Source organism: Semicossyphus pulcher, unplaced genomic scaffold, assembly GCF_022749685.1.
Source record: "Semicossyphus pulcher isolate SPU_LCO1_2020_fin unplaced genomic scaffold, fSemPul1.0.p SCAF_4, whole genome shotgun sequence".
In the NCBI taxonomy this organism is placed as follows: domain Eukaryota; kingdom Metazoa; phylum Chordata; class Actinopteri; order Labriformes; family Labridae; genus Semicossyphus; species Semicossyphus pulcher.
In genome coordinates this window covers 28,636,362-28,661,839 of record NW_027211715.1, presented here as the reverse complement: position 1 = coordinate 28,661,839, position 25,478 = coordinate 28,636,362, and the positions used below count along the sequence as shown (strand labels likewise).

Sequence of the window (25,478 nt, the reverse complement as noted above, 5' to 3'; positions counted from 1 at the left end):
GAAGATAATCATAACGAGCGCACAAATACTCCAGTGACATTAATTGTTGGATAAAAGAGAAAGAAAAAGAGCAAACAGGAAATAAAACTTCCCATATCCTTAAATGTACAGGCTCTTCAATATGAAGATAGAATCACAAAAGTCCCATTTAACTCTTTGCTCCAGTCGGGATTCAAATGGCGGCAATTTTCACCAACAAACTGAAGCCGTCTCTACAAAACACACCGGAGAAAACTGGTTTAAAACGCTTGTTTGGGTCCAGGTCGTGTCCCCTCATATAAATGTCTGTTTCCTCTTCACAGTATTGTCTTTGTGTGATTTATCCTTACATAAAAAAAGGACTACGAAGTCCTTGAATCAGACAGTCAAGCTGGTAAAAACTGGTCAGTAGATTTCGATGATGGACGTCTTGCAGGCAGATTTTGGGATGAAAGGGAGCAGAGGTTTGTGATTGCACCTCTTATAGTCAAAGTCCAGACACTCGGTTTTTTTTCAGTCACATATCTTGCATTAAAAGAGGCATTTCCTTTAAATAAAATCGGGACGATAAGGTAGGAGAACTGGTGACAAATGGCCGTAGTTATTGTTAAAAACATGTAGAGTGGTTTTAGGTTCCTCACGTGTATGAAGCCTGCTCCTTCAGACTGTACACTTCTTAAATACTTCACACTGTGTCGCTCCTCCGCGCGGTTACACTGATTCAGTAGGAGACTGGTCATCGGGTTGGTGCCTCATTAGCTGAACGCTGGTCAGGATTTTCTTCTGGTGTCCGGCTAGAGAAACTCCGATCCTCTGCAGATCTCTGCGGAAACACAGACAGAGGTACAGATGTGAGGCCCGCATTAGGAAACGTCATACAGTATTAACAAGGCTACTTTTAGAAGGTGTGTAACACTGATGAATTATTAGCACATGAATCATTGGGAGGAAGCTTGAATCGGAATGAAAAAGGTGCCAGTGGTTTAAAATAGCGCAGCATAAATATGCAGAATATCTGGGTAAGAGCTGTTTTTCACCGGTTTGATTAAATAAAGACAAAGTAGCCTATATTTAACTCATCATTTTCCAGAGGGGGAAACTATTTATACTTTATGCAATATTCTCTCAACTCTTAACATTTATAGGTGCTTGCTTTTTTGTGAATGAATTGCTTTTAGTATGAAAACAAGCACAGCGAAGTCTTACTCTTTCCTTTTTAAAGTGGCTGTTAGCACCTGTTTGTTTTGCAAGCACATTAAAACTGATGTGAAATATTATAAGGAGCATTAATTTTATATTACTGAGCGCATTTTTTATCTGGCTTCAAACCACAACGAGAGAAAAAACATGCCTTTATTGCCCATGTAAGGTCATCACTTTATATGGGCTATATTGGCAGATAATTCTTCATAGGAGATTGTGTATATATGCTCCTTAAACAGCATCTCTCTCGACATTGACCAGCCCAATCCAGGTCTGAACCCCCCTCCTGAAAGTCATCTAAAGGAAGATGGATGGTCACAAGCCATCGAACAAAGCCGAGCTGCTTGAACTTTTGCACCAAGAGTGGCTGAACGTCACCCGACAGCATGTGAGAGACTGGTGGAGAGCAGCCAAGGTGCATGAAAGCTGTGATTAAAAACCAGGTTATTCCACCAAATATTGATTTCTGAACTCTTCCCAAGTTAAAGTAAAAAACTTGAAGTTTTCATGTAAATAAATGTTAAGTCACTCTATATCGCTTATGAGCCTAAGGCCCACTAATGAAAGCCTTTGCATTTGCAGTATTACAGACTGTCACAAGCAGCGCCCAGTTAGTGACGCGTTTTCCATCACCCAGCAGTGGTTGGTCTGCCAGAGAGGGTAGGCGGAGCTAAGCGGCTGTTTTTCCGCTCTCTGCAAGTGTTGCGAGTAAACAGTAATCTACTATGGCTGAACAAACAAAGAAAAGATGGATGACCACAGATACAACTTCAACAAGAAGTGAAAATCCAAAGAAAAAGAAACAAACTCGACGCTCAGATGAAGCAAACAGTCTGAAAAGGAAAGCGACCGTCAGCGAGGAAAATCAAGAGTTACAACCGGAGCCAACCGTGGACGTCACACATGCAGCACTGTCTGGATATCTGGGAAGTTATAGTTACCGTTGTCGCCATAGGTGCGACAAAACGGTAATGTTTTGTTGCCATAGGTGCTGCCAAAGAGAACAAAGCTGAAATCTTTGAGATAAGCACTTCAACATTAGTATTCTGTTGTTTAAACATGAATATGAACTTGTTTTCTTTGCATTACTCGAGGTCTGAAAAACATCAGTCGTCATTTTCTGCTAATAAATGACCTTTAATGAGAATTAATTATGAAACATTTGGAAATAGTGAGGAATGTTGTATACAATAAAAGAAACGTTTTACACAAACACAAACCTATAAATAGTAGAACCAGAGAAAAACTATATTTTTCAAAGGTCTCTTAAAATTTTCCAGAGCTGTAAATGACACGAGTCTGTTTTTTGAAATATAATTCAGATAATTCAAAGACAAAAGAACTGCTAGATGTCTGTGTGGCTCTGTGTGCTGTAAGCACACTGGTACTATGTTAAAGTACATTTCATTAATCCTTCTTTGAAATCAGTCCTCTTTTGTTTGACCCACAGTGCAGCACACAGAGACGAACAACCAGACACTGAGTAAATTAACCTAAAACATTCTGGATTTCTCACCATGGCAGATGGTGAAGGGGGAAAAATACTGAGTACAAAATCTCACTTCCTTTTAATTCACTTTCACAGAAGCACCAGGTACGCCAGGAAAGACACATGAAAGCCGGAGTCTGAGAGAAATACAGGCTCACTTTAAACATTAAAGAGGCTTCTCACTGTTCTAACAGTGGCTTAAATTGTAACTGTAAAAATGTAATTCATTTTGATGTTCTGTAATGATACTCATGTAGCAGTTTTATACCATCATAAAAAGAAGATGTAAGTGAGTAAGCCTGTGAGATTGTTCAGACAGACAGGCAGGCGTACACATGGAGCAGCAGACAGCCAACCAGCCGCCCCGCCAGTTGTCCAACTAACAAGACTCAGACTTGGCAGGTGAGCAGTGCGAGACGTAGGCAGACTGATGAAGATAGGGAGGAAGTTAAAGGGTATTTTCACAACGTCTCATGTGGACGTCCAATCAGTGTTGATTGTGAATGAAGTCAAATGAAGCAGTAAATTCATCAATGCTTGTTTAAGTGACGCAGGAACACGGGACACAAGAGACCTGTTTTAAAGGTCCAATGGTTTACACAAGTACAGATCTGTTACATTACCTTAAAAATGACAGAGGGGATATGATCCATCACAGATATTTATAATGATCTTGTCATATGAGTTCTATTACATATCCCAGATCCAAGGGCTGCATGGTGGTGCAGTGGTTAGCGCTGTCACCGCACAGCTAGAAGGTTACAAGTTCAAATCCTGGCTCGGACGAAGGGGGCCTTTCTGTGTGGAGTTTGCATGTTCTCCCCGTACATGCTTGGGTTCTTCCTCCCACAGTCCAAAGACATGCTCGTTAGGTTCATTGGCGAAGTGTTTGCAAGTGTGAAAGGTAATCTCTCTCTATCTGTCAGCCCTGTGATTGACTGCCGATCAGTCCAGGGTGTACCCCGCCTCTCACCCAATGACGGCTTGGATAGGCTCCAGCCCCCTGCGACCCTGAACAGGATAAGCTGTATAGATGATGGATGGATGGATCCCAGATCCAGATAAGGTAGGAAACTTTAATTTAATATGTTGAAACCTTCCACAAAACATCATTAAAGATGCACTTAAAGCATGAAAAGATCAGAATAAAGATCTTATGTGGATTCAATTTGGGGATATTTTCTGTATGATTCATGAGCGTGCATCCAGATTTGGGTTTTTCAGGGTGCAATCTTGTCTGTTCATTGAGATATCTCTTCTTGTGTGTAATCTGGTGGATATTGTCTCTATTTTGGACAAATACAGAGGTCTCGCCAACTTGGGCAGTACAATATTTTTGTGCATTGATTCCAGTGCTACGTTCTCCTGCAGAGCCAAGCTGGCAGTGCCACCATGTACCAGGATGCACTGGGCGGGAGCAGACGCTGCATCGGCCTCCCTTGGCTCATATGAATCTATCCGAGTCAGCCAAAACACTGTATAATGTATCCTTTTGTTTTATTTGGCTTTATTTATAGGACAGCTGAAGATATACAGGAAACAAGGGGAGGAGAGAGTGGGGGACGACATGCAGAAAATGATCCCAGATCGGGAGTCGCACCTGCGCTCAGTGTGCCAAGGACTGTAGCCACCGCACAAGGGGCGTGGCTCCACCGATCGAGCCAAACCTGCACCCTTGTATAATGTATCCTTATCCATAACATCCTCTGCGCTCATATTTTAGGATGCAAAATTTGGTGTTCATATCATTGTTTCATGGCTAGTTCCCAAAAAAAGCAATCTCTTTAAACAGTCAGACTTACTCGGCTGTGATCTGTGTCACGAGCGGCAAAGAAGTGAAGCCCGAGCCCAGGAAGGAGTCTCGATACTGGGTCATCTTCAGAGCAGCCAGCCAGTCCTCCACAGAGCTCAACCTGCTCAGGTCCGGAGCTCCGCGGTCTAACAAGGGATGATGGGAAGGACTGCGGACAGAGGACACAACAGGAGAGGGTCAGTGATGTCAGAAGGCAGGACGTTTTTATGTAAATGAGTCTCTAGCTCAACTCACGCAGGGGGGATGTTGTTGATGCCGGCTTTGAGAGATGCAGGGTTGCGTATCATTTTGTCCAACATGCTGACGAGATCGGGGAACTTTGGCCGTGCGTTTCTGTCTTTCTGCCAGCAGTCTAACATCAGCTGGTGCAGGACTACCGGACAGTCCATGGGAGCGGGAAGTCTGAAGTCCTGCTCGATGGCGTTTATCACCTGGGACACAGCAAAGAGAGGGAGAGAGGGAATATGAGGCTCAGTGTAAGAGTATGATACAAAGTGACATACACAGTGGAAAAACGGTGATGTATATATTTCAGTCTAAGTGTTGAAATTTGCTGTAATCACTATATTTAAGTATCAAGTATAAGAAATGCCTCCAATACAGCCTAAAATGTGGTATCGGCAGGTACGCGGGCCAATGTACCAAACTGATACCAAAATTTAATGGCTTCCCCAAAATTGAGCAGTGTCGTCTTCTTCTTCTTTAAGACATTAGTCTACACAACAATTATATTTATAATGGTTGTCAATTGAAGCTACTGTTTGAAAGCTGAAAAGAACTGAATTCAGCAACGGTTTGGTGTTGGCTAAGACAGTATGGTGCTAGCTTAGACAGTATGGTGCTAGCTAAGACGGTAACGTTAGCAAAGCTAGCTAAATGTGTTACAGTATTTTCCCATCGCTAATTTTAAGGCTTTTTAAAAAAATATATAAGTGTAAGATAAATATAACAAGTAAAAACACTAAATAAAGCAGTGTTATGCCATCAGCCAGGCTATCGCTAACATTAGCTCAGCTTGTTTCTTGGAGCGCCCCATGTATTTTGGTTACTGAGTCAGGCCATGCAACGAGCAATCATGGTTCCTAAAATAATATGTTTTTTGTTTCACTTTGTCTTTTTGTTTGACTGGTTGTTTGAACTTTTCAAGAGACAAATTAATTTCCACCGTTCATTGACTTTGTCTCAGTTCAGGAGCTGCATCCTTCGAAGGAAGCGGTCTACGAAGGATGAGTCATTCGAGTAGACGCTAAGGCTAACTGAAACGAGACAATTTGATCTACAGCGGACTTCCTGTTCGCGTCACCAGCTGTTCCCGCCCTTACCCTTGTGTCACAAAGAGCCGCTTCTGCTGCCTAGCAACAGGTAGCTAGCTGGCTAACTAGCTAACATTACTCATGTCACGTAACTTAACGATTATTTTAAAGATAATTTGAAGTTTTAAGGCCCCTTTTTGTTTTTTATATTTGTATCACTAGCTATTCGATTGAGTTGAAACCAAACACTTTTAAAAGTGTACATTTAAAAGTGTATTCCTCGGCTGCCATCTCATTTAGAGATACTTTGGGCCCCGAAGGATGTACCCAATGGAACCTTTGTGGCCTGGGAAAAGGAGGATGTATTTGTTGGCCGCATCTTTAGGAACCTCTGAAATGGGACAGCCTTTGACGCGCTTCTGTGACGCCATCAACCTTAAAATACGTCCTTTCGAAGGATGCAGCCCCTGAATTGGGACACAGCTATTGTCTCTAAAATAGCTGCCTGTGTGCACACCAGAAACACACCATTATACATGCAGCTTTGTCTGGTTCCACCTCTGTCAATAACAGCAACATTTAAATGTCACCAATGCAAATGCAGATATTTAAAATAGATTCATTTTGGGGTTTTGCCGGTTGCTGTCCTTGTTTCTATATGGTTAAAAATGGTTGCCAGTTGAAACCTGGCGACAGTTACTGTCGAGTCCTGGAAGTGTAATGAAATATGTGAGACGGGTATAATTTTGAGAAGGATTTGATGAAATTTTCAGTCATTTGATTGCTGGAAAGTGGTTTACATGGAGTGTGCAGGTAGCCTCTGGGTAACTACTGCAGTTTGAAAGTGGGTAACATTTTTCAGGAGTGTTTTCCTCCACCCACACCTCCACCACCACCACCACCACCCACATTGTTGCATGAAGAGGCGAAGAGAGGTAGAAATGAATAAATTAAAGCCACTTCAACTGCGTCCTGACAGTTTTGGAAATGTTTTTGCTGATATCAAAACACTCACCTGTGACACATTGTATTGTTTTGCAAGCTACTTTGAACCACAAATTAAAGGGCCAGTTTGCCAATTTTCAACCTCAGTCCTATCATGCTATTACGGGGAGCTAATGCCACTATGGTGAAAAATGCAATTTCGCTCTGTGCCTTTGGAGGACGCTATCTGCTTCTCCAATGGGCCCTGGAAAACCTCCGCCAGACTACATGAAACGCGTCACCTGGCGGAGGCCAGGGAGCTCGCTAAACTACACTTCCTCAATCTAGGACGCCCGCCTCCGATGTCATGTCTCGTTCAAAATCGTCAGGTTTGAAATGTAGACTGCAGACCCGAAGATTTTTTAGACGATCCACCGGTATATTCTCATTGTATTTCAGATTCTGTACTGCTCTGAGCCATTGTCTGCAGCGATCAATGTCCTTGACTAAAAAACGGTAGTATTTCACTCCAGCATCTCTAACTGGGCTGATCCTTTCAGAGGGAGGGGCGCAATGCACGCTGGGAGTTGTAGGAATGTAGAATGGGTGAAACCACGAGCAGTTTGTACAACTTTCTCCACAGCTATGGCGCCAATTTAAAATATTATTGCTTCTATTGATTACAGAGAACACCAGCTTTGACTGACAGTGGCTTTTTCCAGAGGTGAATTGCTCCTTTAATAAAAAGATAAGATAAATCCCAAGCCCATGTTTCTGATCGGGGGTGACTGATGATATAAATGACAGAGTAATCTTAGTAATGGAGCTGGTCTGTGATGCCTGTGATATCAATTGGATAAAAGAGGCAAAATGATCCAAGGTTCTCTCGCTGCTTCTTAGGAGACACTTTATATCTTGCTTTCAGTTTTGATTTGTTAGCAGGAGAGAGTTCAGTCCCTGAGCTCCTCTGTGATTTTGGCCGATAAGACAGGTGTATTATTACAGAAGAATCTCGCCTCGTTCAGCTTTATTTAAAACCCCCAAAAATCAAAACCTGGATTAGTTGAGAGGATTCAATTTCCATCTGAAAACTTGACACAGCGTGCGGTCGCTCAGTGGATCAAGATTGTCATCTGTAAGCAGCTCTGACGCCCGCTGCAGTCTGTGTTGTCGGGGCGGGTAGTTTCACAAAAGAAGCTTCTGGTTTCATTATGCCGGCGCAGGTATTAAGAATGATTAGGATCTGTGAGGTGTTTCTGTAAAAACTTTCAGGGCAGGAGTTTTGTATTGCAGAGAGGTTGTGCTACATACATTGGCGTACCTTTGGGTGCTGAATGTAATTATGCTGAAGTTAAATCTCCTTTTGAATGAAAGCGGCGGCCCTGACACTCCCCGGAAAATAATCAAAGAAAGGAAATATCAAGAGCATTGATCATTATCTAAAATGATTCTGCCCCTGTGCCAGATATGTGAGAATAATTGTCTTAAATGACTCTGATTGTGATGGTGGTAATGCTGTTGTTTAACCCCATGGTTTCAGCTGTTTCATCGTAACATATCCAGTTACTATCATCTTATTTGTCCTCCATGATCTATACTTCAGAGGCCCAATTCTGTCTTTACAAATTGCAGATATATTTATAACTGTAAACCTTCCGGTATTCAAGAAGTGAACGGAGCCACCTTCAGGTCACCAATTGGTTTGTTGACTTCCGTTTTGCAGCCTCGAGATCGGCACTTAAGCCATTGCAAAAGAAAAGAGGATGGAGATGGCGAGAAAATCGTTATTCGTGTGTAACTGTGAAATTAACTAATAGGCCAATTTTGAGCGCATAAAAGGCCTTAAACACAACAAACTTAGCATAAGATGAACATTCGAATTCAAAAAATCTGACGACAATAAATGCACCTTGAAAGCCTCCTCCCACTTCAATTTAATCAAATACACTGATGTCCCGCCCCCTACAACACAAAAGAATATGATAGGCCAATAATCAGCTGTCAATAAAAAACTCCAGGCAGCTTTGTCGATGTCTGAACCGAACCAATCACAGCAATGTTGCAGCAACCTCCATCGACAGGACGGGTCGGTTACGCTGCACGCTAGCTAAAATGAGGAGTTTTGCCTGTTTAGCCAGAGTTATGATGGACAGTGAGGGTGGCCACGTCAAGAAAAATTCAGACAGCATATTATTTCCAGGGGAGTGGGAGAGCAAGTTTTTATAGGACAAGTGTGTGTGCCTCATCTGTGGTACCAACGTTTCAGTCGACAAAAGAACCAACATGGGGCGCCACCAGCAATTTCAGTGATGTAATGCAAGTAGCTCCATTTTTTAAAAGTAGCTTGAAGTAGAAGGTTGGAGACCCCTGTTTTTAACAGTTTGACTTCCTTTTGCAGTCACTGGGCTCGCCCCCTGCTGGCCATTAGATAGAATGCAAACTAAGTCACTTCCAAAATGAATTCACTTTTCAAACCCGGGAGTCTGCATCCACTTTATGTACACAGTCCATGGCAATAGATGACGAAAAATACATGTTTTGGAGGTTTTGATAAAAGAAATGACACGCTTTGATCAATTAAATACATCTGTGGTCGCATCAACAATCTGCAACATTTTTAATGTCAACCATAAAGATGTTGCAAGAATGTCACTACTGTTTGACTGTTTAATAATAAGTCATAGCTTAAAGTCCTATAAGAGCACCTGAAGCTAACATCAGACGGTGGTTAGCTTATTCAAGGTTGAGAAGCAATAGATAGGCTAAGACGCCATGAACTCACTACACCTCGTCAAGAAATAGTGCACACAGCCTGCACACAAAACCAATTTTAAGGCACAGTTGTTGTTTTTGTACGTCAGTCTTTGAGGATATAACATGTTTTTATGTGAAGTTTAGAGGTTCTGGGAGACTGCTTTAGTTATCTTTGTAGTGTTTGTGCTAAGCTAAGCTAACTGCCGGTTGTAGGTACGTATTTACAACGCTCTCCGTCTACAGACAAAAATACACAATAAATCTTCTCATCTACCTGTTCCACATTATTCCTGCCACATGCCACTCACTTGATGTGATCAATAAATTCTGAAAGGTTTTTTGTCTGCTGTTCACTTATCATCTCTGTCATTTTATACCCAACACCATTCCTCTAGTTATCCCAACGTGGCTCCCACACCTCCACCTGCACACCTGCTTCTCGTTCCCTCATTACCGCTCCTCGTTTGCCTGCCCTGCAGCGTCAGGCACCGGCCAGACTTCATATTGTGGTTTTTGTTTCATTTTCCTGCCTTAGTTTTTTGACCTCCTCCCGTCTGTGGACTTTAGCCTGCCAGCTTTTGCCCGGTAGGACTTCTCTGCCTCTGGGTTTTGGTGCTGCTGCTACATACTTGTTGGCATTTTAATGATTGGTGTTCCTTTACCAAAGCTGAGGTGCCGTGAAATTCCTTGAAATAAAACTTCTAATTTTTTCAGGCACTTTCTGTACATTTAAAGTTACATCCCGTGTCAGTGTACTTGTAAGCCTGGCTTACGGGTAACTGAGGCAATGCGGCGCTTCTACTACTGTAAAGTCAGCGCCGGGGATTTGTCTGCGCGCTGGGTGAACTCTACTTGACCCCGACACACTTCTCAGGCTCTGTGCCGCATATATTCTCTCTAAGCACCGCTGTCAATCAAAATAGCAGCGAGTGTAGTAAAACATCACAGGTCTCTTTCATGATTAATTCATGTCGATCACAGCACCTGTGGTGGCTCCGCTGACAATTTCACCGCTTTTTCGTGTTCTTTGAAAATGTGCGTGTGTGTGTGCCTTAAGCATGCAGCTTGCATGTGTGTGGTTCAGCTGTGTGTGTGTAGTATGTGTGAGTTTAAGGTGTGAGGTTCATGCATAGTTAATGCCCCAGCAGACCCTCGTTAGCTGTAGAGGTAACACACACTTTCCCCATCATTATACACTGTGTGTGCCATTATAAAACTGTCTCTGTCATTATACGGACTCCGTGTCATTATTGCTGCATGGGCCGCTTATATTGCTCAGGATCAGCCATCGGGGAACAAGGGACGAGGTTAGGGTGAGGGAGGAGGTGAGGAGAGGCAGCAGGGGGGAGGTTAGAAGGAGGAGTGTGAAATAAGAGGAGACATGGTGGAGGTGATGTCGACGCTAGATAGGGAAGCGGCTCCTGCTGACAAAAGTAAGGGAAAGGTTTGGGTTTTTTTGGTTTTTTTTAAGATTATTTTTTTGGCCATTTTGCCTTTATTAGATATGACGGCTGAAGAGAGACAGGAAGTATGGGGAGAAGAGAGTGGGGAATGATGTGCAGCAAAGGGCCGAGGGCAGGAGCCTGCAGCTGCTGCGTCAAGGACTCTACTCCTGCTCTACCGACTGAGTTAAACCAGCGGCCTGAAAGGTTTGAGTTTTATCAGCGTTATTGTTTGGTTTTTGAAAATGTAAAGCAGGGGTCCTGTCACTGCAAAGAAAAAAACATTTAACATTTGATCAACTAAAAAAATATTAAGGTTTCAATCCCACAAAATATTTGACGTTGACTCAATGTAAACATTAATTCAGTTCATGCTGTATTTTTTAACTCCATGGAAACTCATTTCTGTAGGTGAAAAAAAAAGTAATTATTCAAGTTGCCATAAATAAAAGAAATGACAATAAACTTAATGTTGTTAATTTTTGTTGTTGTAAAGCCTCAGACCTGTGCTTAACCCACTCAACCACACATTATTTATACCATGTTTTATTTCTCGTTTGTCTCAGACACAGTGAAATAAAACAAGGATTCTTTGCATCTATTTTATTTGTTAATTTATCTCGAATTGTATCTAAAAAAATAGATACAAAATGTCAGTATTTCTGTAGAAAAGAAATCTCTATCCTCTCACTGTGAAACATGAAAATATTAACCATTAGCTGTGTCCCAGTTCAGGGGCTGAATCCTTCGAAGGATGTATTTGAAGGCGGATTGCGTCACAGTTCCTTCAGATTGAATTTATTTTATTTGATAGGGATGGTGCAATTTAACGTAGTTCAATCAGGTGCAGCCTTCGTGGCCCAACATATCTCGACACAATGGTGATTGAGCCTATGGCCCACTGATGAAAGCCTTTGCATTTGCATTATTACATACGGGGTGTCTGGCGTGACTTTCGCGGAAAAGCAGTGGTTGGTCTGCCAGAGAGGGAAGACGGAGCTAAGCGGCTGCTTTTCCGGTCTCTGCAAGTGTTGCGAGTAAACAGTAATCTACTATGGCTGAACAAACAAAGAAAAGATGGATGACTACAGATACCACTTCAAAAATAAGTGAAAATCCAAAGAAAAAGAAACAAACTCGACGCTCAGATGAAGGTAAACAGTCTGAAAAGGAAAGCGACCGTCAGCGAGGAAAACCAAGAGTTACAACCAGAGACAACCATGCAACACTGTCTGGATATCTGGTTACCGTTTATCACCATAGATGCCGCCAGAGAGAATGAAACTGAGATCTTTGAGATTACAACTTTAACCTAGCTAACTATGTGTTGCTCGGGGACAGGAGTGGCGTTTGCTGGCGCAAGGGTAAGGGCGGGAACAGCTGGTGACGCAAACAGGAAACCCTCCGTAGACCAGACCGTCTCATTTCAGTTCGGCCTTAGCGTATGACTCATCCTCTGTAGACTGTGTCCTTCGAAGGATGCAGCCCCTGAATTGAGACACAGCTTAAGTCTTTTTCTTGTTGATTAACATTTTTATCATTTTTGCATCCACATTGCAATGCATTTTGGGTAGTTTAATCAGCCTTGTGTGTTCAAAATAATAAAAAATCCCCAAACAAATGAGCACATTTAGTTTAAAGTCTTGTTATTTAGTTTGGGCTGTTGGAGTGAAAGAACAGCCTCGTTTTACTTTTATGTGTGATTAACTCTTTATCAGTGAAACAGCTAAAAACTTCACATCTACTCAAAGTTAATGAGGTATAAAGCAGGGAAACATGGCTGCACTGGAGCTGTTGTTTAAGCGGGGAAAATAAGACAAATAGAGCCTAAAATAAAGTTTATTTTCCAGGTGATAAACCCAACTGAAGCCTGTCAGCAGTGTTTGGGAAGAAAAAAATCAAAACAAACTGAAGGCTGGTGAAATTCCCCAGCTCCTCTGTGTCAGAGCGGTTTAGATATATGGTTTCAGAAAGCAAAAATTGGGATTTAGAGCCTGAGTGCTTTGATGTGGGGTTTAGTGCCAAAAGTAACTATAATCTGTGTATCACTTTTCCCCTCGGAACAGAAACCTAAAAATAAAAACGTCAGCAATCCGATCTTCTGGAACCTCCTTTTTCATGTACTGCATGTGATCCCCTTTAGGTTTGAACAGTCAAATTGAATACTCGGTTTAGAGAAAAGAGAGTCGGTTTTAAACAGAAGAATAGCAGAGGCCTGTGCTTAATAACATCCTGCTGATACGAGCACAAGGATAAAAAGTAAGGTACAGAAAGGCTGCAGTGAATTGTTCTCACTGTGAAGGTAATTGGGATAAAGCTGTCACAAGGATAAAATATCCCCGAAGAAAAAAGATCAGGTGGAAAACTTCATTTTGACGCCTTTTGGTCGGATTTTCCAGGGAACAAACATTTCTGTGACACTTAAATTGATGTCCTCATTTTTCCGTGTGTTTTCCTAGACATGCAGACACCCTGCTGTGAGAGACGGCAGAGGAAACAAACAAGCACAAACCCCACCCACACACACACGCACACTTCAGAGAGACGGTGTACAACTAGAAGAAGGGTAAATGTACAGACTCTTATACAGTTTCAGACATCAATGAGAACAAAAGGGAACAACGAAACACCTATATCTCACACACACACAAGCATGCAGTGACTCACATCTTGGTTGCTCATATCCCAGTAAGGCCTCTCTCCGTATGACATCACCTCCCAGGTGACGATCCCATAACTCCAGACATCTGAAGCTGACGTGAACTTCCTGTAGGCGATCGCCTCCGGAGCCGTCCACCGCACTGGGATTTTACCACCCTGAGAGAAAAAAGAGGAAAAGATAAAGAGGAGAGAAATATAAAGAGGAAATGTTCGGCTTTATAGTCTTGACGTGCAAGCTTCCACATCCATCACACAGCGCTAAAGAGCGGCCATAGGCGGCCTAGAAGGTACTGTATATCTTTCATAACAGGTCATAAAGGTGAAGGCTGATTGTTAATGCAAGAGTCATCGCAATCCACAGCAGATGTGACCTTATTAAGATGACTTCCTGAACTCATATCATGGTCAGAGGTAGATTTATTAGTGTTGGAAATCATGCAAAACGTTACATCTGCTATCATTAAACCCTGGGTTAGTATGTTTTAGGTATACACTTGGACTGAACCCCACATTTTAAAGCTGCTCTGTTTGCTTGTTTGTTCTGCACCAGGATTTGATTGACAGCTTTCACATCGGCCAAAATGATCCCGTCCAGCCGGGAAAGCCGACCCGAGTTCGTTTAATGGAACCTAACGGGGACGTTATGAAAGCAACCTAAAACGAACTGACTGAATTTTCTTTGGCCTCATGGTGAAGACCACGACTGAAAAAAGGTGACCACAGACTGTATAACATAAGTGGTTGTATGTGATGTCTCACTGTATAAGGACTGTGGGAAGTGGGAAGACAACTTGATTAACTTGATTGACTTAATTCAGCTCATAAAAAGATGGACGACATGACAGCTCTCTAAAAGTGAAGCCAAAACATTTAGAGCACCCCGTGCTGACTGGCTGCAGTATAGCTCATAAAGCCTGCCTCCTCCATGTTAACAGATGGGACATGAGTCACACTATAAAATCAAAATGCAAGTCAAATACATTTTTGTCAAACATGGTTTCTGTCATTATAGTTAGTTCTTATCATGCTGATTTATGTCCAACTGTTCATTTTTCTGACAATGTAAGTTTTAACTTGATTTTATGCTGACAAAAGGATGATTGACAGCTCTGTTGACAAATCAGGCTCCTGCAGCCAATCTGTTCTGGATTAGCAGAGTAGAGGAGGAACGGGGAGAGGAGACGTACACTCTGGCGTGTGGGATCCTTGCTGCTTTTTTCAGCAATTTAAATGTGTATTTTGGTTAGCGGAAGTGGCTACGGCCGCTCCACCTGTCGATCTCTACTGCGCAACTCCGACTCCAAATGATGTCACCATCGCAAGATGACAGCACCTATCATGGGGGTTTATTTTGGCATCACTTTCGTAAAATGGGAGCTAGCGAGATGGCAGAGAGGACAGCATTTATGTTGGGGAAATATTCCCATTATTTTAAGCATCTGCAGCTAAACACAGCTCTGCAACACTGGTGGTGACTAAGAGCCCGTGTTGTATTGTTGTCATTGAAACAGCCGAGCCGAGCTGTGTGTTTAAAGTTGCTTGTAAATAAGAAGAGATTATGGTGCATGTCAGTGGAGGAATACACACTGGATTTGTTTTGCTCCCCGTGGGTCATCACCATCCATTGTAAGTTGACATTAATGCTCCTCTGCATGCTTTTTAACACGTCCATTTTTTTATTGAGCACCAAACCACAAGTCATGCATGTTGCCCGTGTGAGTGGGTGTGTTCTCACCAGTGAGCTGGTGTAGGTGGGGTCAGACGTGTCCTCCTCCAGGTAGCGGGATAAGCCAAAGTCGGACACCTTACACACCAAGTTACTGTTCACCAAGATGTTCCGCGCAGCCAGGTCCCGGTGAACATAACTCATCTCTGCCAGGTACCTGCAACATGAAGGGATTTATTGTGTGAAGGTGTGTGTTATCCTCCGCCAGCTACCTGGGCTACCATAAAAAGGTAATGGGATTTAGTGTGTGTGTGAATCAGGGTGTGTGTGTGTGTGTGTGTGTGTCACTGCCAGAATAGGAATGGGATTTAATGCTTGTGTTCATGTTTGTGTGTTATCACAGTCATACCTGCCATAAAACACAGATGGGATCTAGTGTGTGTGTTTTTGTGTGTGCATGAAATCAACTTGCGTTAGAACTGGTATTGTTACATGATTGATCCCTGAAAAACGTTCCTCTTTATGGTATAAATAATAGTGGATTTCTCTTGCAGGTGTTTGTGTGTGTGCTTGTGTGGTTTTCGTGACTGTGCGTGTGTGCGTGTGTGCGTGTGTGCGTGCGTGTGTGTGTGTGTGTGTGTGTGTGTGTGTGTGTGTGTGTGTGTGTGTACCTCATCCCAGATGCGATTCCCCTCAGCATACCGACCAGCTGGATCACAGGGAACTGCCCGTCATTTTGCTGCAAAACCACAAACCATGACAAGATTATTTATATTTTCTTTATCAGGCTTTTTTCACATTTGTTATTCAGTCGAGCGGGTAAAAAGAGATGTGTCGGTATCTCACATAAAACATCATAACAGGAGCGATAATAAACATCTTCTGAAGGTAACAAAGGTACCTTTTTTCAAACCAGATGACAGTTATGTGTGACAAAATACGGCTGTGATTTGATTAACATTATTCAGTTTGATCTTTGCTGTTGTAGAAATGTATTTTTAACTTCTTCTTAACCATTAAGGTGATTATATTTCATGTTAAATGGCCCTTGTTCCGGGGTTCAGGTTCACTCTGTGTTCCAAATGTAACTCTTGCTTATACGTTTCATGTGTGTGTTGCATGAAGAGGATTTTATATTGTCAAAAGAAAGATCAAATGATTTGTTTCCTGAAGAAATTCTTTGATGAATGCCTTTGAGAAGAGTGTCTGAAAGTGTGTAAACATCTTTAAGTCCAGACAACAGAGACGCAGACAGAGTCAGCTGAGGCAGCGTGATACAGGCAGGTGGTCGCCATGACAGCTGCCTCTTTTTGTTCCAGTGCGGCCGTTTAAAACTGCTGTAAACACTTTGCCTTAAATCATGGTTGAACATCTTTCTTCCTTCAAGTATATTGAACTCCTTTATTTATTTATTTATTTGCACACACAATACTGTATGAAAATCCAAATATTAGAAGAAGTAAGAGGAGAGGTCACGAAGCCACAGGCGTATACAGTGAACCTCCCCTCAAGTTAAGGTGAAAAACAAACAATAACAGAAAACGCAAGAAAATAATCAACTAAACCAGCATCATTTGAAAAGAATACAAAAAGAGATAAATGACAATAAGAAATAAATGATAACGACAAATTATTATACATATAATAAATTAGACTCATTTTATAATGATCTAAAGATACATAAGTTGTTTTAAAGTCGAGCTGAAACGGCATTTCGAGAGTATCTAGCTTCCGTATCGTGACGTATTTCCGAGTGAAACAGGACGTGCAGGCGGGACATATCATTAGAGGGATTTGATTTGATCGTTGAGAAGTGGGCGTAGACAGACGTTCTCCACAGCGCAGTAGCTAGCTAACTGACCGAGCGTTCTTGGTGCTCTGCGGCTAAATGTTGCAGATTGATTGGTTGAAATTGTTTGGTGCTAACTTACGTAAGCACGACTGAAATTTATTTTTACCGGAAGAAAAAATGATCGGATTTTGATATAAGAATACGAAGAAATGGATTTTCTGTATGTTTTTGGCCTATATTGTCAAATAGTTGCACAATATTACCGGGGATGTGATCTAAAAGGATTAAAATGACATTTTTCATTTCACCTCGACTTTAAGCTGGAATAATAAATATGGACTGACTCTGCATTAGGAGGGTCTTTTCCAGTATTCACCAACAAGCTCACACTGTCTTAAAGATGTACAGTATATGATAGTAGATATATTAAATACAATATATACTGTATAATTATGAATACTGTTATTAAATAACATATGAAATATGTAAATCTGATTATTAGGAGGAGATTTTAATCCACATTTTTGTAAATATCTCCAAGCAAGAGTTGAGTATGACAGAGGCACTACTCGGACATGCATCCATACATGTCATTTACTCCGTTTTCCCCCGATAACTCATTTCCTGTTGTTTTCTCGAGATCTTGTCTTATTTTTCTCGTTATCTCGAGATTACGAAGCTTGTGATAACGGGATCATTCTCTGGCGATCTAGAAAACATAACAGGCTGGTGACTGTGATATTACAGAGCAGGACATGCCGTGCTGCCATTGCCCACACTGACGAGGTACGTTAGGCCTTTAACTATGTTTGTTTCATGCTTTTGCAACTCTCGGGGAATCTCCAGATAACGAGAAAACAACCTGAAATGACTCGTTATCACGGGAAAAACAGAGTCAATAAAATGTAGGTATTCATGTCCGCTTCAGGCTTCCGTAGCATGTCATAAATAAGTAGCAAGCCAGGTATTATCTGGGATCAGGAGGCTTGTTGTTGTTACGAGACATGTTGCTGAAGCCCTACACAACCTTACTTCTTGCTATTTTACTCTTTCACCTTCGGGCCAGACCGTCTCTGTCTCTTATAAAACATCACTGACGTCCCGGCTGACATGGTTGCAGTCGAAGGTGTGTGTGTGTGTGTCTATTAATTCACTTTGTGCATCAAACTGCGCCTTTGATGCTCCTCTAGCCTAATCCTCTGCAGGCTAAACCTTCTTCTAGGTGCACACACACACACACACACACACACACACACACGCATACATTGATCCTCTGGGTCCTGGGCTGCAAGATGGTCACGCTAGGACAGCAGCACAGTGAGATCGATCATTCTGTGTTGTCTGTGTGTGTGTGTGTGTGTGTGTGTGTGTGTGTGTGTGCGTGTGCATGAGTCAGCGGATGATTTCTGAGTCAAAAGGGGTCACGCTGTGAGAACCAAACATCAAAGAGTTTCTCTTTCTGTCTTTAGAGGCGCCTCGAAAGGAGGGCAGGATCAAAGACACGGACGGACTGACAGACGGACGGACGGAAAGACAGACAGACGGGCAGGATGAGGAGGAAAGAGCTCAGGAAGGAAAAGTGAGGAGAAACGGAGGAGCAGGAGGTCGTTGCTGTATTTTGTTTTTTGGAAGTCTCCCAATCCTCCCCGCGCCTGTTTTTCTGTTTGGGTGTTTATGATGCTGTTTACACTGGTTTTAAAATGCTTCTTAGCCTGTGAACGCAGTGGATGGTGCTAAATATAAATGATCACCAAGATAAATAGATATTCAATAGCTCAGTTCACTTGCTACAGTCTTCTGGGACACATTTACACTTATCTTTTGTAGCGTAGGTGGATAATTCCTTCTTGAATGTTATATTAATCTCTATTCTACGTAGAAATGTAGACTCCTTTAGGCAGGGACGTGGATCTTAGAGACGGAAAGTGTTCTGGTTTCTGTTTGAACTACACTTGTAGTCCGAGTAATGTTGACCAATCACGTATCAGCAGGCTGTGGCGTATGTATAGAAATCCCGTCTCCCATCAGCGTCATGTGACAACGTTTTACCTTCTTATTAATCTCTTTGAACAGACATCTGCAGCATGTTCAGCTTACAATCTGTTCCAGATCAAAAATTCAACTTGAGATAAATTCCCTCGACGCTGTGTCACGAAAGGCGCTCAGCGTTCAGATTTCCCAACTTCCTTGAATGCATCAGAAATGATCAATCCGACCTCCGTTCAACAAACGAGCATTTTTGAAGTCGTGTTCTGCTCCTCTTGAGGACAGACCTGACAAAGCTTTGATTTTACTTTATACTAACCTGCATCATGATGTTGAAATTTCGGCAAAGGTAAGACCCGTTAATTTAGGAAATCACAAGAAAAACGGTTTCTTTTTCTTTGAACAATGCAGCAGGAGGAAAAGGAAGTCTTTTGTTTCCAAGATCTTTTATTTTTTTGGCCTTTATTCAATTGGACAGCTGAAGAGAGACAGGAAATGTTGGGAGGAGACAGTGGGGAATGACATGCACCAAATGATCGGCAGACCAGGAGTCAAGCCTGCGATCAAGGTGTCGAGGACTAGCCTCTATACATGGGGCGCCTTCTCTACCAGCTGAGCTAAACCAGCATGTTCACTGTGATCCCCAGAGGCTGTATCGTCGTCAAACTATAGCCGATAGGATCCGAGATTGATGTCATATGAACTGCTTATAACAGTACACTGTTGAAATAGATAAATATGCATTTGTGTGTAAACTTTATTTACCCTGAGAAACGAGTCGAGCGCTCCGTTCTCCATGAACTCCGTGATGATCATCGTCGGCCTGCTCTTGGTGACCACGCCCTCCAGTCTGATGATGTTTGGCTGGTCAAACTGGCCCATGATCGACGCCTCGGACAGGAAGTCCCTCCTCTGCCGCTCGGAGTAGCCGACCTTCAGGGTCTTGATGGCAACAGGAATCTCTTTTTTCCCGACAGGCTTCAGCCAACCTTTGTACACCTCCCCGAACTCACCTGCAGAAAGACAAATCATTAAAGCAGCCAGTTGAAATGAGAGGGTACAGTACACATCTGAGGCTCTTTGGAAAACAGTGTGTGACTCAGCAGGGGGAAAACAAGTGCACTGTTGGGGATGGTTGTTTTTTCAGTGCTCCTTTGATTTCAAGGCACTTACATAATTATTACATAATAAAAGAGGCTAATGAGAAATTATATATTAATCACTTTTTATGATGAAAAATGGGTCACTTGTGAAATCAGGGGGGCTGAAGTTCGAAGCATTTGCCAACAATACTTTATAAAAATCCTGCAGCGATGAAACGAGACGGAGCATATTGTTCTTTGCAGCAGGTGTTCGGGGCAGCAGCGAGAGGGCCGAGTGTTAAACACATAAACACCCTCTCTGTCGTGGGAGCTGCCCTCTGCACCCTCACTCTCACACTGATGGTCTCTGCCCGAGCAGATTGAGGTCGCGGGCACATCGATGGTATTTTTGCAGACTGCAAGAACAACAAAGATTGAATCCCCTCAATCGCTCCTCTGTGGGGTGAGAGAGGTTTGCAGCAGAGGTGGAAAACAGGATAAAAATGACAGTGCCATTGTTTTTGCTGAGGTACTTGGCTTTGCACACCACACCTAAACTTTCATCTTATGGTTTTAAAGAAAGGCAGCCAGGTGACCTCAGGGATAAAGAGACACACTGACTGAAAACACACAGGGCACAGGTTCAATCCCTGCCTGCAGTTTCATTTGTCTTTCAGGCCAAAGCTTTTTCTACCTCTGCACGTGCTCTGTCGCATCAGATTCTTTCACCCTATGACTGGAACAGGGTCAATCGCAAAGGTAGACTCTGTGTCCTTCTTAACATTAGCTCACTTATCTCTAATGGCCGGTTCAGATCAATGATTCGCAACGAGACTGGATGCAACTGCTAAAAGAATCCCCTGACACCTGATCGTGAACATTCTAAAACCGGGCCGTTCACATCAAAGGCGCAGCTGACCGTCTCCATAGCAACGACGCACTGAGATACCCCTCTACTTCTGCGTTAATACTATAACGTTAGTTAATAACGTTAGTATTAGGTTACACGAATTAACTAGCTGGATTTCTGTTATCTTTATATAAAAATGAAGAATGAAGAATGACAGTGGCGTGCTCGCAACGTTAGCTGTAACATTGATTAATTAACGGCAAAGACAGAAAGAGAGGATCTGGAGTCGGCTACAGGGTGCCTACTATATTATATTACACTACACTATATTATACTATAATTGCAATTTTTACCGTTATATTACTTACACACTTTTATACTGCACCTTATATTGTACCATATCATAAACCTTAGAGCTCACACCATACTGTATTATCTCATCCTGCATACCATGTCACATTATCCCATCACTGTCACTTTAACTTGTCACTTACTCCTACTTGTATAACAGTTGTATACCTCATATGTCTATGTATTTATTTTTCTTATCTATTTTCATTTTTATACTCTATTTACTGACTTGCTATGTTGTCTTTGCAGTGCTGCAACTTTCCCGTGGGTATCAATAAAGGATTATCTTGGCTTATCTTTCCTGATTGGCTGAAGTGAAATAGCGACATCATTCCGTTCTAAAACTGCATTTGGAGATTTGACAAGTCAAATCTTTTGCAACTCCAGGAAAGCACTTCGGACGCTCTGCAACTAACCAGTTCACACCGCTGCATTTTTCTCTGCAACATTCTAAAACTGTTTTGTCGTGTTGCGAATCATTGATCAGAACTGGCCTTATAACTCATTAAACTGAAAATGTCCATGTATGGTGAGGTGAGACAAAGTGAGCCATACTGCACGAATCACTACAGCACATGATTAAGGATTCCTGCCATAGTGAACACTTTGTTCCAGGTTGGGATCACTTTGACTGTCTTCTTTTATTTTGATTTTTCTAAGAATCGAGGATTCAGTAAAGCCAAGTAATAAATATGGAGACCACTGTTTTCAGACAGTCTCTCCTTGAAGGCCTGATATTGCTGCACTCTATTGTTCACATTAAAAGTGACAGAAATACTGTCAGGATTAAAATTAATGCAGGGTTACAAAACTCTTTGACCATCCAACAAGCACTTCTGATGACGCATAATACAACTACTTTTTTTGTTAGTAGTCCATGGCACAAGTTCACTTGTTCACTCACCATTGTGTGTAGAATTGGTGTGTTACAAGTTATTATTTTTTCAACAAAGGGCCGAGGTCGGAGTCAAACCAGCGGCTGATGCAGCAAGAACTTAGCCTTCGTATATGGGGCGCCTGCTCTACTGAATGAGCTAAACCAGCACCCTGTGATGCACCAATGTCATCCAAAGTATTACTGATGGTGTTTATGAATTAACCATCGATATCTTTGTTTTTTAAATCAACCTTTTTCATGTTCCATAAAGCAGCGTTTAGACCCAACAGTGGTAAACTTTTATTTAACATTAATTAAATACTACAAACAGTTATTTTGTACTAAATTAACATTTTATGCCGTGCAGTTAAAAGTGAATCATCTTTTAGGAGCACTGGTCCATGCAGTATCTAAAATGCATTCCTGTGCAAAAATAATCTTATTTTATGATACTCAGTTTCTCCTGCAGGCCCCTTGGTAGTCTTTAGGGGTAGTTGGGCCGTGTTGCGATGCTGGCCTGCAAAAACATTTTTTTTATCCATTCATTTGAGTGTATTTTGTATTATTTGTCTGAATCTGCTGTCACCCTGCTGAACAAACAACAAGCCAAACCTGACCCCTGCTGATCCAGTCCCATGCACATTGATTGTTTATGTCAACTTTTTTTTGTTGTTACAATGTTACAATTTCATTTAGCAGACGCTTTTGTCCAAAGCGACGTCTAGTTAGCGACTTAGGGCCCTGTTGTGATGGGAGTACCAGGCGCCTTTCATTGGCAGAGCGTAGTGGGCGGGACGGAGTGTAGACCTGGATGAGGGCGATCAGGTAGGCTTTGTAAGCGAGCGACAGGGTTTGAATTTGATGCAAGCGGCAACTGGGAGCCAGTGGAGGGATATGTGCCGTTTTGGGTTGATTGAAGACCAGTCGCGCTGCTGCGTTCTGGATCATCTGCAGAGATGTGAATGTGAATGCAGGAAGGGCCTGCCAGTAGGGTGCTGCAGTAATCAACGCGTGATATCACGAGAGCCTGTAGCAGCAGTTGTGTTGCATGCTCTGAAAGGTAGGGTCTGATCTTCCTGATGTTGTGCAGGGCAAATCGACATGACCGAGCAATCGAGGCCACATGAACCTTAAAGGTTAGCTGGTCGCTGTGACACCCAGGTTCAGGCAGACATAGTGGGTATGAGTTTAGTTTGTCCAGTAGTTGTAGTTGTTTACATTTTCTTTTTTAGTTTCCTTAGAATCTTAAAGTTTTATGCTTACTGAATTTTTCATGGTGTACTTGATTTGTTTGCATTGCTGCTACAGTTAGGTTGCTGCGTTTGTTTTATGTTGCACTGAACTGTATTGTTGCACTTTTGCCCAAAGCAAATTTCCCCTCTGGGACAATTAAATATATTTTATTTTATCTCATCTTGTCTTATCTTACCTGATCTTACAGTATAAAGAAACTGCACTTAATACGAGTACAGTACTGGAGTTTTCTGTCTCCTCTGTGCTCAGCTGATGCACACAGTTTTGTGGATGTCAGAAAATGTGTGAATTAAACGTACCCGCAGGTTATCTTGTTCATATGTCTTTCTTTATGCGTCGCTAAGTCGATATCTGAATCAGTTTAAGATGTGACAATGTGAAGAATATAAACTCTTTTTAACCTCAACATCTTGGAACTTGTTCAATGTACAGAAAATCTCCTTCCAGTGATGGAGACACAGATGTCTTCTGTCAAAATAAATGCAGCCGTGTGATGCCTGGGGACACGAAAATTGAATATCACTTCAAAATAAAAGTCCTCATTCCTGAGATAAAAATCAGTGCGTGAATAATGGATGAGTGATGGGAATTGGATGACAGGCTGTGTCGTCCTGTCTCGCTGTGATCTCTGCTCCACATCTCACTGCTCATTAAAAACTATCTGCTGTCACCGCTGTAAACCAGGCGAAGGAGAGATGGATGGAGGGCAAAGAAAGAAGGACAGTGGAAGGAAGGAGAGATGGCGGGTGTAGAAAGGAAAGAGTGATGGATGGAAAGTGGGCATTGATGATAATAAGAGAAAAGACAGTATGAAAGGATGAATGGAGAGATGAAATAAAGGTAAGAGAGGAGAAGACACATTCATTGTTTGTGTTCTTAAATGCCGTCTTTAGTCGCATGAAATGCTTTTTATGAATGACATTTCTTACAGTGCGAGTGAGAGAGGAAAAAGCAAGGGGTGTTTTCACAGAGGGAGAGGAAGAGAGAGCGAGGTGAGATATTTTTACAGTCTCCTTAGGGTGCTTTCTTCTTTTATCTTCCCTCCTAAATCTGTTGTTCTTCCTTTTTCCCCTTTGGTTCTTTGTTTTAGCATCTCTCTATGCGCAAACAAACTGTAAAACTCCAGAGGGGCTGAATCACAGAGCAAGATGAAGACAGGGGGAAGTGTGAAAGAAATAGAGAAAGAAAAACAAGAAGAGAAAGTCGGAGAAAAGGGGGTTAAAGCTGTGGAAACGTTTTCACTCTCTGTCAAAGCAGAACGGGAGAGATTTGCCGTTTAAGGGCTCAAAGTCCGGCCACATCTCAATCACACAGGCTCATATTTTTCTCTCCCTCCCCATCGTTTTCATCCCTCCTCTGTCACCTCTGGCTGAGGTGAGAAACCTTCTCCGGAGAGGAATAAAGTGAGAAACGGAGGGATTATGGAAAGCCTCTCAGAGTGGCTCAACAGACCAGAGCCAAAAGCACACGCTCTCAGCGGTGAGGGTCTGAATCTGGTTCATGACCTTTATCACCCAGAGCGCCTCGGCCATTTGGATTCCTTTGGTTTCGGTTCCAAACAAAGAAAAAAGTTTTCACAAGAAAACATTCCTCCAACTCCAAACAAAGATCATCCAGATTAACCATTGGAAGATCACACTGTTAGGAGTCTGCAGGGCAAAAGATTTGCACTTTGACCCCTTTTGATTCTTCATCTACTGCCCTTTTTTGCAATGATCTGTTAAATTGTAGTAGTTATCAATCCTTCCTTTTTTTAACCGTAGTAACTGTTAACTTGCAATGCTCGCAGACATTGAGAAAACAAGTAAAAACTTCACACGTAAGTAGGGATAGGTAATGAGAACAGGTATTTTTTGGTACCGGAACGTGATTGGTCAGTACCGAAAGTACCGATAAGCTAACGGACAAGTGGCTGATGCTAACGCCGTTGCTAGCATTACTGCTAGTGCGTCCTCAGTGCAGCCTCCGGGTGGCTCTGATAGCAATGCTGCAGGTGGGATTAGCCAAAGTAAAAATGCAATTAAAACACATGGTTCTAATAAATAAGCCTGTAGTTATTCAGTCACTGATGTTAGCTAGCTTCATTTATTAGCACTACTAAT

General features: G+C 42.2%; 1 protein-coding gene across 1 annotated transcript in view; it reads right to left on the bottom strand.

The window, feature by feature from the left end:
• Positions 1-215: 215 nt before the first annotated feature.
• Positions 216-25,478, bottom strand: part of LOC138607887 (ephrin type-B receptor 1-like) — a 106,150-nt gene continuing 80,887 nt past the window's right edge. Inside the window, exons 14-20 of the mRNA XM_069680544.1 lie at positions 19,728-19,975; positions 15,856-15,923; positions 15,254-15,401; positions 13,525-13,674; positions 4,719-4,915; positions 4,474-4,632; positions 216-802 (exon numbers count right to left, since the gene is read on the bottom strand). Of these exons, the coding sequence (XP_069536645.1) occupies positions 691-802; positions 4,474-4,632; positions 4,719-4,915; positions 13,525-13,674; positions 15,254-15,401; positions 15,856-15,923; positions 19,728-19,975 (1,082 nt within the window). The 3' untranslated portion in view covers positions 216-690. The remainder of the gene's footprint in view (positions 803-4,473; positions 4,633-4,718; positions 4,916-13,524; positions 13,675-15,253; positions 15,402-15,855; positions 15,924-19,727; positions 19,976-25,478) is intronic.